Below are 17,113 nucleotides of genomic sequence, written 5' to 3' on the forward strand. Positions count from 1 at the left end.
CATAAAAACAATGCATCGATGTTTTCTGAAGTGTGAGACATTTTTAAGTGGATGTAAAAGCTTCCTCCAGAGGCCAAGGGCTCTTGCAAGGAGAAAGCAGCCCTGCATGAGAGTGTGTGTGCTCAGATGTCAGAAATTTATAAATGTTTCTTCCTTCCTACCACTTGTTCTTGGAAACCTTTTCCAAGGGGGTTCAGGACAACTCACCCAGAAAAAAGACACATCAGAGTTTCAGGGAAACCTTCTAGGAGATACTGTGAAGACCATTTCTAATGGCAGATCTACTGGGTATCCCCAGCTGGGGATCAGAGAAGCCACCCTAAAAGTGGTTCTAAAGTGCCAACACATGCACATTGCTCTGCTCTTAGGAAACCTCCAAGAGTACCGTAGATGCTCAGCTCAGAATTATTTAACTGAAGCTCCTTGACTGACTCCTAAAGTCATCAGCTCCTGACTCATTTCGACAAGGAGAGGGAAGCCCTTTAGAAAGTCTCAGCAGAATTTCTCATTTGATGATCTTTCTTCAGCTGATTAATGGCCTTCAGGTTTCCAAAAAAAGTAAAGTCTGCCCCCCCAATTATAATTCCTGCTTTCTCCTTTGTTTTACTCAATTACTGCTGAAGAATGAAGCATCCCAACGTTGAGTGGTTTAGAAAAACAGCCATGTTATTATGTCTCACAGTTCTGTTGGTTGCTGGAGTTCAGCTGGACAGTTCTGCAAGTTCCACTGGGGTCTATGATGCAGGTGGAGTCAAATAGCAGTTGAGGCTGAAGTCAACTAGAGGCTCCACTGGGAGGCTGAAATGGCTCAGCCTCCCTCCCTCTCCATGGAGTCTGAGGGCCCCTCCTCTCCTCTCATGAGGCCCCCAACAAAGTGGATGGATTTCTTATGGTGGCTTAGGACTCCCAAGTGTAGGCATTCCAAAGAAGAGGAAGCAGAAGCTGCTAGTCCTCTTAAAGGCTGGAACTGGAATGGGCACCGGTCACTCTGCCACTTATTTTGAATGAATAGTTTCAGAGCCAATCCAGATTCGAGGGGAAAGAAAATGAACTCAGAATTTGTGGCCACTTTTCATGCATCACATGCTATTCGGTATGATAGCTGAAGAAAAGTAGGATGCCCAAGCCATTCACCAAGTCCATTGTTGAATAACAAGATGAGCACATCTGGGACAAGGGCAGCCCCCCACATGGTGAGGACAAGGACAGATACTCAGCAGCCTCTTGCCATGTAATTGGCCATCTCTGCCCTCACAGCTAGAACCGGGAAGGCTGGCAACACCGGTACTGCATTCTCTCGCTTAACAGCCTGCATGCGTGAACGGTATACTGCCATGTCCCAGATATTTTCTCAGCAAGATATTCCAAAATAAGGTTAAGGAGACACACAGATGCTAACCCTGATACCTGAGGGCAAAACTAATGTCATATTCTATCAACACTGGCTTTCTATATGTTGGCCTGTGTGGCAAATATTCAGTCATTTGTGTGCAGAAGTTTCAATTTGTGGACTGCCAGTCTTAATTGCTGCCCTCCCCTCTCTGATGGCCTGACTCTCAACTCAGCCATCATACCCTCTGCTGGATCCAGTGACTCAATGGATGCTCAATAAATATCTTCTGACTTCACTTAGGTTCAAAGCAATGTCATTTCCACATGCTACATATCACTAGGAGAGGGCCTCCATGGTTAGCTGCTGCACAAAGGCACAGAAATTATTTCTGCAGGGTCTACTGGGACATTCCAGGTATGTAGATGTCAGCAAGGACCACACTTAATGATGACAACTCCAACCCTTTTACTGTAATGGAATTGTTTAGAGTTGGAAACTTGACCTGGAAAGTGGAATGTGACCATGACAGGACACAGGGATGGACAAGACTCATCCAGCCCAAGAATAATTCAGGTCAGGTGGCCAGTTCTCAAGATCATGCAAGATCAGAGAAGGCCCTTAGCCATTATCAGATGGAGTCAAGGAAGTGAGGCGGATGGCCAGTGAGTCAGGTCAGAGAGAGCTTCAAGCCGAAGTAAGAACAACTAACAGTAGAAATGACCAACATTTATTGAGCAATCACCATGTGCTAGGCACTGCTTCGCATTTTGGAAATACAACTGCAGTTATTCCCTAAGGCTCACATTATAATAATCCCCATTTTACAGATGTAGAAACTGAGGTTTATGTAGGCAGGAAACTGCCCAAAGTCTCACAACTAATTCTAACCTCCATTCTTGGTGCTTGAAACCTAATCCTTTGCTCTTCCTTCCTGGTGAGACGTTGTGAATGGGAGCCTCATCCATGTGAGTAAAAGTTCAAGCCTGAGGACCAGACAGTCACCCACACCCTGCCAAGAGATTTAGAACTCTGCATCACATAGAAAAGCAATAGGAAGGCCCTGCTGTGTAACAAATGATCCTGTATTATTCCATTTTCACATTACTGATAAAGGCATACCCAGACTGGGTAATTTATAAAGAAAAAGAAGTTTAATGAACTCACATTTCTATGTGGCTGGGGAGGCCTCACGATCATGGCAGAAGATGAAAACACGTCTTACATGGCAGCAGGCAGGAAAGAGAATGGGAGCCAAGTGAAAGGGGTTTCCCCTTATAAAACCATCAGATCTCATGAGACTTATTCACTGCCTCAAGAACAGTATGGGGGAAACTGCCCCTGTAATTCAGTTATCTCCCACTGGGTCCCTCCCACAACACATGGACATTATGGGAGCTACAATTCAAGATGAGATTTGGGGGAGGACACAGCCAAACCATTTCAAACCCCAACACTTAGCTGCTGAAGGTTGCTATTTATCTTTGATCATGATTTTGTGGCACAGGAATCTGGGAAAAGCCTAGCTGGGCATTGCTCACTTAGGGTTGCTCATGTGGTTGAGATGTTAGCTGGGCTGCAGTCTTCTGAAGGCCCAGCTGGGCTGAGCGTCGATGATGGTGCATTCCTCTGGCTGATGGTTGCCACTGGAGCTCAGCTGGAACCATCAAAAAGGGTGCCCACATGTTGTGCTTTACTATAATTTGGTCTTGAGGTCTTACTCACCAGAGTGGCTATAAACTGTCCTATCCCGACAGGACTCCTGGGGATTGGCTGTCAATGTTTAAGATGTGCCTGTCTTAGTCCGTTCCCGATATTATAACAAAATACCTTAAACTAGGTCATTTATAAATAATAGAAATTTGTTTTTCACACTTCAGGAGGCTGGGAAATCACAAATTTGGTTTCTGATAAGGGCTTGCTCTCTGCTTCCAACATGGCCCCTGGTCACTGCATCCTGTGGAGGGAACAAACACTGTGTCCTCCCCTGGCAGTAGGGGTAACAAAGGAATGAACTCTCTCCCTCAAGCCCTTTTATAGGAGCACTAATCTCATTCATGAAGGCACAACCCTCACAACAATCATCTCCTGAAGGCCCCACTTCTAAATACTATTGCAATTAAGGATTAAGTTCCAACATATATTTGGAGGGAAGTAAACACTCAAATGACAGCATTTCACCCCTGCCCCCCAAAACATTTGTATCCCTCACATACAAAATACACTTGTTGCAGCCCAATAGCCCCCAAAGTCTTCATTCGTTCCAGCACTCACATAAAAGTCTAAATCCCAGAGTCTCATCTAAATGTCATCTAAATCAGAGATGGTGAAACTCAAGGTATGATTCATCCCGAGGCAAATTGCTCTCCAGCTGTGAACTTGTAAAATCAAACAAGTTTCGTGTTTCCAAAATACAACGGTGAGACGGGCGTAGGACATATATTCCCACTCCAAGAGAGAAACAGGAAAGAAGAAAGGGGTAACAGGTCTCAAGTAAGTCCAAAATCCAGAAAGGCAAACATAAATTCTGAGGCTTGAGAGTAATCTTTTCTGACTCCATGTCCCACCTGCTGGACACATTGGGATGGGAGCCGAGCCTCCAAGGCTCCTAATGACCCCTCCCCATGGCTTCACTGGGCACAGCTGCCAAGGCTCCTCCCCTGTGGCTTCACTGGGCACAGTCCACGCAGCAGCTCTCCTGAGGTGGAGTCTCATGCCTGCGCTTCTCCCATGCTGGAATCACGTTAGTGGCTCTGTAGTTCTGGGAACTCAGAGTAGTGCCACCCCCACACTCCATTGAGCATTGCCCTAGTAGGGGTTTTCTGTGGTAGCTCCACCCTGTGGCAGTTCTCTGCCTGGGCCCCAAGGCTCTAGGGTTAGGGTTAGGGATAGGGTTAAAGAACTGGAGCTCAAGACCAGGGTTCTGACATGACACATCTCAAGTGAGCTATTAACATTCTATCTAGGAATATGCATGTGGAACTCCTTCTTAGTTCCCTGAGGTCTCCAGGACTGTCACAGCTTCCTGAGAATTGGGACTTTTATGGATTAGACTTTCTAAAAAGTTTCAAACTGATGATCGGATACTAATGATTAGAACAAAATTATACTCAAGTATCTTTCATTTGTGTGCCTCACTGGTTATGATTGTCTGGTGATCAGTCAGTGCCCCCATTGGCTGTGAGGCATAGATAGTCATACAGCTCAGGTTCTGAGTCTAAATCATCCGTGTTTTTCCAGGACCAACACTATGCCTGGCATTCACTGCTGAGAAATAAACAAAAGCATGAAATATAAGAAAGAATATGCAAATATTTTAATAATTAAAAATAAGCTGACTAGAAATATATGTCCAGTACCATGCACCTTAAAAGATAATAAAATATACAAAAATATTAAAATACCATCTAATCACCAAATTACTGTTTTCGATTCTTCAGTCCATGATCACCTTTTCTGAATCATGTTTGCTGTCTTTCACAGTTGTGTCAATAATTCTCTCTTTCTCAGACCACTTTTTTTTTTTTTTTTCGCTCTTGTTACCCAGGCTGGAGTGCAATGGCGCAATCTCGGCTCACCGCAACCTCCACCTCCTGGGTTCAGGCAATTCTCCTGCCTCAGCCTCCTGAGTAGCTGGGATTACAGGCACGCGCCACCATGCCCAGCTAATTTTTTGTACTTTTTAGTAGAGACGGGGTTTCACCATGTTGACCAGGATGGTCTCGATCTCTCGACCTCGTGATCCACCCGCCTCGGCCTCCCAAAGTGCTGGGATTATAGGCGTGAGCCACCGCGCCCGGCCCCCAAGCAGATATTTTTTAATGTTCTGCTCTTCTGTGTACCCACATAACTCCAGCGATGTGGTAGATCGTAGCACGAATGATAATAAGTAATAAAATGTATTAAGTGTTTACTATGAGCTGAAGATTTTCAATGAATTGTCTCTAATCTTGAAAATTGCTTTGCAAAGTAAATAATAGTCCCATTTCAAATACATGGAAACCAAAGCTCAGAGAGATTATGTCACTTGGCTAAAGACACACAAATGTTTCAGTGTCTGAACCTGGAGTGGAACTAGATCTGCTGATCTCAAAGCCTATGCTCATACTCAGTGTCACCCCACAGCCTAAACTGACCATTTTGGTGGCAGGGTGGGGTTTTTGGTTTGCTTTCTGGAATCTGTTTGTTTTCTACTAGAAACAAGGCCTTGCTGTGCCTCCCAGGTTAGTGTGTGGTGGTATGCTCATAGCTCTCTGCAGCCTCAGTCCTCTCCTGGGTTCAAGTAATACCCCAAATCAGCCTCCTGAGTAGCTGGGACTACATGTGCAAGACACCACACCCAGCTAATTTCCTTATTTTTTGTAGAGACAGGGTCTCACTGTTGCCCAGGCTGGTCTTGAACTCCTGGCCTCAAGCAATCCTTCTTCCTCAGCCTCCCAAAGCACTGGGATTACAGGCATGAGCCACCTTGCCTGGCCAAAATCGATCATCTTTGAATTAGGATCCAGAACAAGGGTTAACAACTTTTAAAAACATCAGTCTTTAAATATTCTGACTCCTTTCCCTCTGAAGACCTTGAGAGGCAAGTGGGAAGAGAAGGTGTAATGATTTGGCGAGGGGACTATACTCTCAAGCTAGAGGAGGCACCCATAGTGACAGCAATTGCTCTACTCATCGAAATATTAACAGTAAAACCTAACACATGTACTGCAGACCAGTGACTCTCGGTCCAGTTACTAATTGTATAACCCCCCCCAAAAAAAAAAACAAAAACAAAGGAAAATTTCTTTTTAGAAATATGCATCCTAATTCCAGCTCCTTTTTGGAAGGCAAATCTTTAATGTCGGCCCAGCTTTAGTAAGCATGCAGTGAAGATACCGGCTTTGGGAAGGATTTAATGATACTTCTGGCCTTTAGCTATTGCATCCCCATATAGTTATTAATGCACCAGCTGCTGGGCCAATCACACCACCTGCATTAATTCATTTAATTCCTGCATTGTTCTCACCCCCGGCTGGTCTAAAAGGAAAACTAGCACAGAAAGTCCAAGCAACTTGCCCAAAGCCTTGCAGGCAGTTATCGGGGTAGTTGGGACTCAAAGGCCTGTCTCTGACTCCAGAAATCTATGTTTGTAACCATTATGCTAGATGGCATCAAGAACCTGCCTGTTTCTTGGAGGACTAGGTGCCCAGGTGTAACTGCAGCAAAGATGATATGGTTTTGTAAACCCAAATGAGAGCCTTTCAACTGTCCTTGAAGTTTCATGATGCTTTCTGAGGTCCAAGTGTCTGCTGAAACTCAGCAGTGCTCATAGACCATGATTTTACCCTTGGAACAAGACAGGCCACAGTTCAGGAAAAGGCAGGACTCCTGCTGAGACATCAAGCCTCAGGCTTCCTAGAAAGCCACATTCGGAGGAGACAAGCTTCAGCTCCCAACCAGCAACACCTCGCTGGAAACCATTTGCCTTTGCCTAATGGCTTTTCTCGCCTGGCCATGTTCTCTTATTATTTCCATGGCAGAGTACATTCTCCTAATCCATTGCTGTCCATGCCCTGTTAAATAATAATCACTTTTCCTCCCCAGGGCAAGTTTCATTTCAGAGAAATGCCAGTTGCTTTAAAAATGTCAAGATTTCTACAAATCTCTTTTAGATCAGTGCTCTGATGAGCCATCCATCTCACTGTCACGAAGCCCCTTAGTGCTGACATTTATGTCAGAAGTGTTATCCTTGGGCCTCATACTCTAATTGGCTTCACTCTCAAGTGTGTCTGGGGTGGCTGTCCCTCCACTCTGGTGTAGAAGGTGTAGCCCACCTTCACACCTCCACATGGAAGGCAGGTGCAAGGCTGGGGGCTTTGTGACAGGGCACTCACCCTCATGGCAAGCTTTCTGGCACCAGCCCCATAAAGAGGGCACTTTCTCGGGCAGCTTTCCTGAGGACACAGTGGCAAGTATTAACCTTTGGTTCCTGTATTATTGTTGTCTTTTCACAGGAATTGACTATCTTCACCCAGACCTGGCCTCCAACTATGTAAGTACAAACCAACTTTGATGGGGAAACAGATGCATCTTAAGTGTCTTGGTGCCCCTGGCTGTTAGGAACATGCACATGTCTACATGCACGCATGCAAGGACACAGGAACATGCACACACACACAGGAGTACACCCACAGGAAGGTATGCATGCACACATGGAACACACACGCACAGAAACATACACGCACACACACACATATGCACAAAAGAAGATGCCCGTGCATGCGCACCCATAGGCACACATGCATACACACACATATGGACACCCACAAAGGCAGCCACACTGGAACTGTCTATCCCATTGGAGCCACAGCTCAGGCCACAGGCAAATGGACAAGGCATGCAGCCTGGCAGCAGGCAAAGGCAGTGGCTTTCAGAGAAGAAAGAAACCTGAAGTCTGAAAGAACAGAGTGCCAAGAAAGTAGGTACAGGAGACGCAAGAGAGACACTTGGCAAGGTTTAAATCAACTCTAGCTGATGATATTGAATTGAAGGGTGGAAATGAGCCATTTGGGTTCTTGTTGGACAAAACCAAAGGCAAAAAGCCAAAAACTGCAGTGACGCACATTGCAGGCCTAGACTTATGAAAGTAAGAGCATTATATTTTTTGATGATTTGTGCCACTTATGACCACTCCACTGACTCCCCCCCGCCACAACACTGAGCATTTAGTGTCCCTTGACAAACAAGCAACGTTAGCAGAGAAACACTGAAAGCCCTGCTGGGCTAGAACCACACACTCTAATTTTTGGCTCAGCAAGTCACACACTGCTTTCCTGATGAAACCCACAAGCCCTTTAAACAGAATCAATCACTTTATTTTAACCCCAAGGAGTATAAGATTCAAGCATTGGTGCATTCACTTAAAATTATCCAAGCTATTTCCAAGCTATACTTCCGAGACCTCCAGATCTAGGTGTAACACATGTTAGCTGAGTCATTGAAGAAACTCGTATTTAGAAGAACAAGGGCTTGCATAAGAGAAAGGACGGTTACCCAGCAAAAAGTGTTTGGGGGTCACCAGTCAGGGTCATTTGTCCTGGAAGGCATGTGTATCTACATTGCACAAAGAAAGTGAGATTATTCCACGTGTTCTGTGCACTGGGCAACAGGAAACAGGGCATCAAACGAGTCTTATAAATCTAGAAGAGTATAAATTGAGAGGAGGACCTTTTATCATATTAGGGAAAACATATTAAATGAATCATTGGCACAGTCCAGTCAGTGTAGCCCAGAGAGAAATGACAGAAGTTAAACCAAAATTATATTCCCTGCAATGATAATAATCCTTATCTATGGAGAAGACCCTTGTAAACTGCCTGTGCCCAGCAGTCTTGTGTGTGGCATCTAAGGAAACAGCCCTTCTCCCTGTCTCCCCATGGTGCTTTCCCTACTGAACACATGAGTGGAGCTAGGCTGCTCATACACTTCCTTAAAGGACTGCCCTGGACACAGTCCTTGCTGCCTCTGCTTGACTTTGGCTTACTCCCCTAGTGCCTCCGCCTCCCCCTGCCTCCTCCATAACTTCAAGGCCCTGGAGATGTGTCAGGCAGGGGACTAAGAAGCACTGCATTGCATTTTCTCCAAGGCTCTGATGTATCTGAGGCCGTTCCTTACAGAAAGCAAGTGTGGCAGGGATCATGGCCTTCAGGGTCAATGGTCCTGTCTCTGAGGGCTCCACCCTCTGTGGATAGAGGCATTGATATTCTCCACAGTCCCCTCCATCTCCAGGACCCAGTGCCTCACAGGGCAGCCATGTGGGGTTCTGCCACTTTCCCAAACCATCCTTGGGGAAACGATCATCCTGCCAGTTGGAGGACTTCAAGGTGGTGCGGCGCCTGTCAGGCTGGAAAGGTGAGGGCACATGGCCTGTCTCCTGTGCATAGCATAACCCCACAAAGACCTAAGACATGGAGACCGACTTCAGCATCCTTCCCTTCTCCCTGCGTAGCCCAGGCAGTTCCTGTCAGGCTGCTCCCAACTCCAGCTGCCAGATTTGAAAAAGAGGGTCATTAATTTGGGGCAAGAATCCTCGGATTCTGGTGAGCTGCAGGTACAATGTTAGTGGACGGTGTGATCCATCTGCCAATACCCTCGTCTGAAATTGGAACTTGAGGCCTCCAGACTGAGCCGTGCCAGCTCCTCTGAGATCTGCAGTGCCAGAATATACCTGAAGAACTCTATCGGTTCTGTGAGTCTCAAGTTCTTTTTTCTTCTTTTCTTTCTTAAGAACATTTTTTTGGGATTAAAAAATAAATGCATGTCCTCTGTGAAAAAATCTGGAAAAGCATAAAACAGATTCAAAACTAGCCATAATATCACCATTCTTAATATTTTGACATATTTTGGGCCTTTCGTTTCTATGTGTCTATTTTTAATGAAATGAGGCTTTTATTGCATTTTCTTCCCTTCCGCTTGGTATGCCATGAACTTTTTTATGGTATTAAATATTCTTCAGAACATGATTTTAACAGCTATATGGCATTAGCTCGTGCTGTAATTTATTTAAACATTCTGATCTCCAGTTGCTGAACAACTCAGTTGTTCCCAACGGGTATTTCACTGTAAGGGGGAGATGAGATGGCAGGTGGTGACATGGGTGGACTTCAAGCCATGCCATGCTAAGGAGAGCTGAAAGAGCTGAGAAAGCTTTTCCTGGAAAAAAGAAAACAAGCACATTGAGTATGTTTTCAAATATTTAAAATTCTCCTTGTAGAATGAAGCATTCCACGGTTCAGTAATTTCTCCCAAGAAAATTCCCACCAATGGGTGGTAACCACAGAAGGAATATTTTAATTCAGTCAAAGGAAGAGCTGTCTAGTGATTAAGATTAGTAAATAATTGAAAGTAACATAATCCCAGCACTTTGGGAGGCCGAGGTGGGTGGATCACGAGGTCAAGAGATCGAGACCATCCTGGTCAACAAGGTGAAACCCCGTCTCTATTAAAAATACAAAAATTAGCTGGGCATGGTGGTGCGCGCTTGTAGTCCCAGCTACTCGGGAGGCTGAGGCAGGAGAATTGCTTGAACCCAGAAGGCGGAGGTTGTGGTGAGCGGAGATCGTGCCATTGCACTCCAGTCTGGGTAACAACAGCAAAACTCCATCTCAAAAAAAAAAAGGAAGTAACATATTCTTTATACCTGAAAATATTCAGAAGGAAGATTGACGGCCACTGGTGCGATGTTATTGAAGAGATGACAATGTTTGTGCTGAAATTAAACTAGATGAGACCTAAGAATTGAACAGGAAATGTGATTCCTGTACAAAACTGCACGTCTCAATAACTTTCAGTCAGAGCAAAGTCTGAGTCTTCAACATGGAACCTGACAATGAAATGATACAGATTTACCTATGGCTGCGAATGTGTCCTGCCTCTTGTATAGACAAGAAAGCTGAACATCTAAATATCTCATACTTGATTCCTCAGCAGAGAGCCCAAACTGGCTGGTTTTTAACAGGCACAGTGTCTCTCTCACCCTGGGTAGAGTTCAGAGTGACAGCTTAGGAGCTACTAACCACATTCATCTTCTTTATTTTTAATTAAAAATTTTACACTATCATTAACACAATGAGGACAGCAAATAGAGCAGACCAGCCCAGGAGAGCAATGAAACCAGTAGACAGTGATAGGCTCGAAAATTGTTTGAGCAGAGAATTAATGGGCAGCTTCACACCTTGTTAAGGGACCTAATGGCTCAGGGGGGATGAGCCGGGCTGGTGCCCTTTGAGAGAGGGGTACTTGGCGGAGTGTATGCTTGGGTTTCCCTAGAAGCAGACTCTGAAGCAAGGGTTTGAGTACAAGCAGGTTATTTGGAAGGTGATCCCAGGAAGCAAGGGTAGAGGAGAGGGAATGAGTCCGGGAAGGAAAGGCATTTTGTAAATGGGGCAGTTCTCAAATAAGACAGTACTGTGGGCACTAACGCTTCATTCCACTGGGGAGCTCTGGGAGACAGCATGGAATATGTGAGCCAGAGTGATCCCCCTTGGGATGTGATGCCTCAAGAAGCTGGGGTATTTATGTGCCAACTGTATCAGTCATTGTTTGAGGGCTTATCCCAAAAGATCTTCCTACCTCCCCTTTTTCCCTCCAGGGGAAAAGCCCTGGGCAAAGGTGTGGACAGACAGCTGCAGCTCACCAGGGACATGAAGGTGTCAGCCTGAAGGGGGATGTAGCAACGTCTGCTCCAGAGATGCCTTGGAAATTCATTAAAGGTTAAAATAAACAGACATGTTCTATGCTGAAAAAACTCCCTGTGGTTACTGATTTATTTTCAGTGAGAACAGAAAACTCTACCCAAGGCTCTTCAAAAAAAAATTGCCTTATAATCAAACCAGGCAAAATGTTTCTAAAACCAGAATTATTTTCAAAGCTTGGTTATTCTGGATGTTAAGAGAAGAAACAGCATATGCTGGTAGTCCAATATTCTTTCTGTTAAACTGAGAATAAAATACTTGGAAAACTGCAAATCGATATATAAATGCAAGTTGTTAGTGTTAATCTAATTCAACAACTCTATGCTGAGCCTGTTGAACATTGGGAGTAGAGGATAAGCACAGCCACTTGGATTATTACTCTATTGCTCTATGATTGAATTTCATCAGAAATTCAACTGGTAAAAGTTCACTATTACAAATAATTAAATTTTTCTCTTTCTACCCAACAGTAACAACATGAAATGGGTACTAGCCAAGAGACTATTTTAAACCAAGTTAAAATTATAGCCTTTTTTACCCATCTTTGCTATACAAACTGGGTGTTTTCTCTAAGTCAGTACAATGGCTGTGGATTGAGTCTGCTATGTGCAAGCCCCAGAGGAAGAGAGGTAAATAACGTACAGGCACTTTCTAGAGAAGCCGGCAGGTCAGTAAAGACGCAGGCATGTGAGACGTGACTGTCAGGTGAGGGGCAGGCAGACAGGGAGGTCATGGTCTCTTTACCGTGAGCTCCCAATCCAGTGAGGATTGCCAGCTGGGTTCACAGCTCTGGCCCAAGTCCAGGGGTTCTGCTAGGTCTGTGGAACAAAGGGATACTTCTTCAAGAAGGTGTGGAGTGTCACTTAGGTGGCAGCTTTCAGGACATGGAGGTGGGTGGGGTAGAATGTCTCCTGCTTTGAAGCTTTGCCGAAAGTCACAGAAATGGGTGGTGGGTCTGTAGAATCCAAGGAGAGCCTTCTTGCTGTGTGCTGGGGTTTTCTCGGAAGTAGACCCTGAGACAAGGATTTGAAAGCAAGTCATTCATTTGAGAGGAGACCCCGGGAAGCACCCACTGGGAAGGAGGAAAGTGATGCCAGAAAGGGAGAGTGGCCTGGGGAGCAAATTACCCCTGAGGGCAATGGGAGCTCAATCTCCCTGGGAAACTCAGAAGCAGTGTGGACAGAGCAGGCCTCAGCTACCCACCAACTCCTGTTGACCACTGGGTGAAGGCCACTACCCAGGAGTAGAGATGAGGTGGGGAGATAGGATTCACTCTAGAGTATTCTGGCCTTCTCTGCAGACAAGAAAAATAGGTTCGTGCAGACAGAGACTTCAGCATAGTTACATGTGCTGACAGTTGGAAACAGCCAGCTTGCAAGGGTAGGATTCTGATCATTGGCAGTAGTGGAAACTGAGCCAAAGCTGAGAATGACTCCTGGGTCCCTACCTCATGGCTGTGCAGCCTTAGAGTAGCAGCCATATCAAATATCTTTGAACCTTAATTTTCTCATCTGCGAAATGGCTACAATGAATGTCCTGTCAGGTTCGTTTCAGGATATCGTTGAGATATGCCTATCAGGCCTGGCATGTAATAGATGCTCAATAAGCCTTCATTTCCTTTCTGTCTTCAAAGAGTTGAGGTTACAACTCTGCACAATTTCAGGTTATCTTGATGGAGAAGCAGGGGTGGCCTCAGGAAACCAGTGCAGTTGTTCATCGGACCTCTCAGTGAGCTCAGGGTCTTTAAAAGAAGAAAGGGTGACTGATCCAGGCTAAGATTGTGAGGCTTGAACAGTTAAGGGCAAAAAGCAGAGGATACCAACATAAATCTCAAAGGCTTTCAAAACTAGCATCCAAGCGAAGAGAAGGTAAAGTCAGGAAGAAGACCCATTCCTTGTGGTCAGGGATGTAACAAAGGACGCCCCCGAGGAAGCAGGATTTCGGACCTACATCTTCTTCCCTGTCACAGACCTTAGAACTAGATAAATGTTCCGGGATGGTGATAAGGGAGGGTTAATCCCTAAGGTGAGCAAAGGGATTATAGGCAGCAACTACTCCAAGTGAAGTTTTCTCTGAGCCAGGAAGATTACATTTCTTAGTATTTAAGCCATTGCAGGGTGGGACATCAGCTCCTGTTCTGATGACTGGGAGGATGGGCCACTTCTGCACTCCATCTTCTAGCTTGGAAATTGAGTCTGAACAGCTTGGAAATGCTCTGATCAGCTCTAAGATCCTGTGCTGAGAATCTGTCCAGATTCATACAATCGTCATGAGCTTTTCCAAGAATTCTTGAATGTAACCAGCACAGATGTTTGCACTGACTCCAACTCCACATCCTTCCCTAGACCACAGCTTCTGCCAAGGGACCCTACAGAATCTCCCTTTAAAGGGGTGAAGTATATTTCCTACCCCTTGACTTTAAATGGGCCTTGTGACATGTTTCAAGACATAGAAAAATCTAGAACTGCCTGTGCCAGTTTGGAGCCTAGGCCTTAAGAGGCCTTGTGTGCTCCCACCTGCCTTCCAATGCCTCTGCCATTGCCAATAAAAAGGCTCACCTGCTGTAACCCAGAGGAAGATGGGAGTCATGGGGAAGAGCTGCCCTGCTGCCACAGCCTGAAGCACCACCCACGCTGGCCTACAGACCTGCAGTAAGAAGCAGAGCTGCCTAGCTGAGCCACACCAAAATCACCAAACCCCAGCCAACACACAGAAATGAGCAGGCCAGCCAAGCTCAGCAGAGCTGCCTAGCTGAGCCCAGCCCAGACCACCTGGCTGCCAGCTGAACTGTGGACTTGTAAGCTATATACACATCTATTGTTATATATTAGATAATATATAATACGTCTGCTGACTTAATATGGCTGTTTTTGTGCAGTAACTGTTACAGCTGCCCATGCTAGAGCCCCTCCTCCATCCTCCTACAGTACTTGAGGTATACCCCAGTCTGAAGAGAATATTGGCTTCTAGGCCTACCCTAGACCTACTGAGTCAAAATCTTTAGAGATAAGCTTCATAGTGTATATTTGTTTTAAAGTACTCCAAGGTTTTGATGGTTAACCTACTCATTCACTTTGGCCCTTCAGTCAGGCATTCAATCATTCATTTATTCATTCAACAATGCAGTTCACCTATGTTTAACATCACAGCTGGATCATAAGCTCTTTGTAAGGAAGTGTGTACTGTGTATGTGTTGTGTGTCCCTCTCAACACTTAGCACACTGTTAAGGTGATGTTTAATACATGTTTGTTAAATTGCATTAAATGTTAATTCACCGGTATTATTGCAAGTAAAACCAGGAACTAAATATATGGTGACCCTGTATCGGTGATTATCAGAAACTGTAGCACGCACCGCCCTCTACGTAATTCCTAGTTCTCAACCACCTCATAGATGAATGCCACCATTGCATCCTTCATCACGTATGATACTGACCAAGGAAAGAGAGGACCCTGGAACCTAACTGAGGTTTTATGGCTTCAAGGTAAAGAGAATATGATTCGAGAGGTGAATAATCCACATGCGAATAACAAGCGGTTTCTTTTCTGTAATGTCTAGAATCCTTCAAGTTGCTGGAGATGCAATTAGGTTCCTAGATTGGAGAGGACAAATTATGTTCTTTGGTTTGGTTCAAAATTTGGAACATTATTTAGGCTCTAGGGTTGTTATTTCACCAACAAAAGCGAATGTAAAATAAGAATGCCCACCCCTACATTTCTGCACTTTTCCATTCTTTAGATGGGTCCTGACAGGTGACTGTCTCTGAAGCGGGGACCTGCTGAGAGCTCAGAAAAGCTGCCAGCACAGGAAGTACCTTAGGCTTGACAGAAGTGTGCCTGCACATTGAGCCCCAGGGGGCATGTGGCCTCCATGATAAAAGGGCAGCAGCAAGAAACAAGCACAGTACTCAGTCCTGAATGACTCAGATGCTATGAAGTATTGATCACATACATTGCTTCTGGCTTTTAGACTTATGAATATTTAAATAAGCACATTAATATTGCATATGAAATTGAGGTTTAAATAACCTTTGTTTCTTATTGAAGGAAGGGCTGGCATTTTCAATGTGCTCTTGAATGCTGGCCGGATCATAATGAGCACTTTATCACCAGGAGGCCAGACTGAATACCGAGAAGGAGGACTTTTTAAACATTACTTTGATAGACCATCTGTCAAATGACTATCACTTGACACTTGATGCAATTCATATACTAGAGGAAACTGTCCATCTTTACAGGAACATACTTTGCCTTAAAAATGGGGAAGAAATGAAACCTTGCTTAACAAAATGAAACTACTTATATGGACCTAAACTTACAGCTCTAGCTGAAAGCAAACAAAACATCTGGTCAATCGATTTTAAATTGTTCAAGTGACTAGTATCTGTTTCATTGAACTTAGCATTTTAAAAAGCTGTATTGTTCCCATTGTGTGCAAAATGCTATACTAGGGGTCTGGATTATGAAATGTGAAAAATCCAGTGCCTGATCTTGGGGAGTTCACATGTAAGTATATAGTTACATTGTAATATGCTTAGTGCTAGCCTGAAAATAAAACACCACCCACATGGGCAAGAATACAATAGCCCTAAAAATTAGAGAAAGAAAGATGCTTAAATGCCGCTAAAGAATGCAGCTCACCACATGGGGATGAACTTGTTTTCTTGGGTCAATACAGCGTATGAATTCATCTAGAAGCTTTATGAATATGATACTAGACAAATGGGTAATTGGATTTCATCTGGAGATTTGCTTCCATCTAGAAACCTAAATTTTAAAAGTAGCCCACAAAAATTATTTTCTTACCCCAAATTCCCTAAAGCCCTTTGACAAACTCTCATCTTTTTGACTGAATTTAAGTGGCTTAAAGACCAGGGTAAAGTAAGTCTTGCAACACTTTTGCTCATGAGGGAATGAACTAGAGGCCTCATTCCCCACAAAGGTCATTAAGAGAGACTTTTCATAAATAGAAGACTGAATTATGGATGGATGGATGGATGGATGGATGGATGGATGGATGGATGTGATGGATGGGATGGATGGATGGATAGATGAATGGGATGGATGGGTGGATGAATGGGTGGGTGGATGGATGGGTGGGTAGATGGATGGATGGATGGATGAAAAGATGGGAGGATGTTAATGAGACTACTGGGATTTTATTTCATTTATCACCAGACACAACTGTTCAGAAAAAGTGTAGCAATGTTTACATGATAGGCCACAAGAAAGTCATTTATGCAAATACAAGAAAATTGAATGATTACTATTCTCAACTGCCTTTGTTTCCTTCTTTGTCTTCACTATCAGTATATATGCACTGAATTCCCAAAATGTGAAATATCTTACTGGTATTTTTCTTTGAGTCTATCTCAGAGAACCAAAAACCCTTAGGTGACCAAGACTTACAAATAATTAACTTGGCAATAACTCCTAGCTGCAGCTGTGATTCAAAATGCTGCACCTGCTGAGCTGACATCCATTTCACTTTGTCCCTCTCTCCATGTGCCTGTTTCCCAATTGTACTATCTTAAAGCCACAGTTCTGG

General features: G+C 44.4%; 1 protein-coding gene across 2 annotated transcripts in view; it reads left to right on the forward strand.

Moving 5' to 3' along the window:
- The window catches only part of PCSK2 (proprotein convertase subtilisin/kexin type 2), a 255,827-nt gene that overhangs the window by 144,512 nt on the left and 94,202 nt on the right, over positions 1-17,113 (forward strand). For both annotated transcript variants that reach the window (XM_002747466.5, XM_008995791.5), the window contains one exon: positions 7,327-7,364. In XM_002747466.5, coding sequence (XP_002747512.1) covers positions 7,327-7,364 — 38 coding nt within the window. The remainder of the gene's footprint in view (positions 1-7,326; positions 7,365-17,113) is intronic.

The sequence above is a fragment of the Callithrix jacchus genome, chromosome 5, assembly GCF_049354715.1.
Source record: "Callithrix jacchus isolate 240 chromosome 5, calJac240_pri, whole genome shotgun sequence".
Lineage (NCBI taxonomy): Eukaryota > Metazoa > Chordata > Mammalia > Primates > Cebidae > Callithrix > Callithrix jacchus.